The 2369-nt window shown below is 50.0% G+C and overlaps 1 protein-coding gene across 1 annotated transcript; it reads right to left on the reverse strand.

The window, feature by feature from the left end:
• Positions 1-262: 262 nt before the first annotated feature.
• On the reverse strand, positions 263-1681 carry LOC147905669 (monooxygenase AgnR1-like). The gene has a single exon (XM_087373369.1). The coding sequence runs from the start codon at positions 1679-1681 to the stop codon at positions 380-382; it is 1302 nt and encodes a 433-aa protein (XP_087229495.1). The 3' UTR covers positions 263-379.
• Positions 1682-2369: the final 688 nt, after the last annotated feature.

A 2369-nucleotide genomic window follows, 5' to 3' on the forward strand; every position in this document is an offset into this window, starting at 1 on the left:
CTCTTGAAAGACTCTAGTCGTGAGAGGCCGTTGCAAAGCAAGTGCAATCCCTCGAATGCAGAAGGAACATGAGCAAAGAAGGTAGACGGCATGCAAGCTGATGAAGCAGCATGCGAAGGAACACGGAGGCAACGTCCAAAAGAAGACCAGAAAGGAAGAGCTAAAGTAGACCTGACCCTGGCAAACAAAACACGGTTACACCTAACAACTAACCTGAAACCATCCGGAAGGAAATATAAACCTTCAGCATAAGGTCTGAGGAGAATCAATTATGAGTTTCTGTTTATCTTATTACTCGTGTTTGCACTGTATTCCAGTCACAGCGCCATTGTGCATACACAGGCAAGCCGTCTCCATGCTATTCCCGACCGACCCCAACTTACAACTTTGATCTGAATACTCCATTCTTGCTCGTCCTGGGAGCCCCTTTCGGCTGCCCAATCCCTTCCAGCACGCTGTACTGCTTCCACAGTGGTATCACCCCTTGCAAATACTGCATAAACTTCCACAACCCAACCCTCATCTCCACATTCCCATACCTATCCATCTTCTGCTCTGGGTACCCGATCCCGCATCCGAACAGACCTGGGGCGATAATACCACAGTGAGCGTTGTAGGGATGATGAGGGGGCAGTCCCTCTATCCCCCGTGCGATCTCTCTCCTGTCAAACCCTGTTGCATAGACGACCTTAGTGCAGAAGGGGAGATAGTGGGCGATGGACTTGTCATCAGAGAAGGCGCGCACGAGACGGTCAGGTAATTCTCCGTGCAGATTCTCTCGACTCCACCTCGCTGTATCACCCTTCAACCCGGTATCATCAAACAATATCCAATCGTCCATATACAAAGCATACCGAAGAGGCTGTTTATATAGGTTGATCACCTTCTTCACAGGGGTGCTCTCTAGCAGGCTCCTTATAAGGATGACGGCAGTGTGAGAGGAGCCAAAGATGGCGACGGTGTCGGAGGAATTAATGGAGGAGGAGAGGAGGGAGAAGTTGAGGGCGGTGGTGATAGGGATGACTTGAACGTAGGGGAGGGAACGGTGGAAGGGGAGGGAACGAGGGAGAGCACCGGTGGCGAGGATCACGTTGGAGGCGACGAAGGAGGAGGAGGAGGAGGAAGAGGAGGAGACGATGCATTCCCACTTAGCATCCTTCTCTCTCAGTTGCTCGACCTCTCCTTCCACACTCACCACCTTCTTCCTGAGCGTCTGCGTGATGTCGCGCAGAGGCTCTGCGGCCACATCCAACAAGCAAGTCTCCTGCTCGCCCATGTCCTCGATGGCATATCTCCTGCTGCGGCTGCTGAATTCGAAGGATTGACACTGACGATAGAAGCGGAGGAAGAGGCCGACGGTGGTATTGGAGGAGACGTATTTCCAATTGGTGCCGAAGTCGCCGACAGAGAAGGAGCGGTCGATCCAGAGGAGGGAGAAGGGGGGGATGGAGGAGTCGAGCAGAAGGCCGACGGCGGCGATGCCCGCAGGGCCAGCGCCTACGACACACCATTGGTAAGAAGGAGGTGGCGCCACGGAGGTGGGTTTGGGAGCGACGGTGGTGGTGGAGGAGGAATAGGAGTTGCCACGTGTGGGTGAGGAGGGACAACCATGACTTGACGGAGCACTACTACGTCGAGACCAGGCGTTGGTTGTGTTGAGTGAGAGCAATGTCTTGGACATGGTTTCACGACAACTCTTGGACATGGTTGGTCACAGCAGGGATGTCCTCGCTCTCATATTGGATGTCTTTTCTCTCACTCCCTAAGCAAGTTCCTCTTGGTAATCTCAACAAAAAGAGGTGGGGAGGTGTAAGTGTCTCAAACTTCTAGAATTCCTCAACGATGTGTGACTAATGCACTAGTACTCGATAAGATCGAGTTGCCCCCCTTGCTTTTATAAAAAAATGCAAACTGTAAAGCTTTGGTGCATGATGAAAGGAGTTTTTTATGGATCGCATAAAATATATGATGGTGCATGAAAGGAGTTTTTTATGGATTGCATAAAATATCTGATTCTTCAGTGGTGCAGAATTGAGAATCTTGAGGAGTGGCCAAAGAGGACCATAGGCATGAACACCTAACAAATAAGGTGGGACCCATTTGCAAAAGAAAACTTTGTCACTTGCTCCCACTATGTCACATGCATAGTTATTTCCAAGATGCACACAACCTGTCTTTCCACTCTGATAAGTGGAGAACCATTCCCTATGGAGTAACATGGAATGAAGCACCAGAATCTAAAATCCAATCCTGGGAATATGCATCATCTGAAGTGGTAAGCAAGTCTGCAGGTAGACTAAACACGAAGAGAATGTTATTAGCATTATTATCAGTGGATCTTCATTTTTCCTTTGTCCTCCCTTGGAATC

Source organism: Dipteris shenzhenensis, chromosome 1 (assembly GCF_047967505.1).
Source record: "Dipteris shenzhenensis isolate YYH24624 ecotype China chromosome 1, Dip_SZ_1.0, whole genome shotgun sequence".
Classification (NCBI taxonomy): domain Eukaryota; kingdom Viridiplantae; phylum Streptophyta; class Polypodiopsida; order Gleicheniales; family Dipteridaceae; genus Dipteris; species Dipteris shenzhenensis.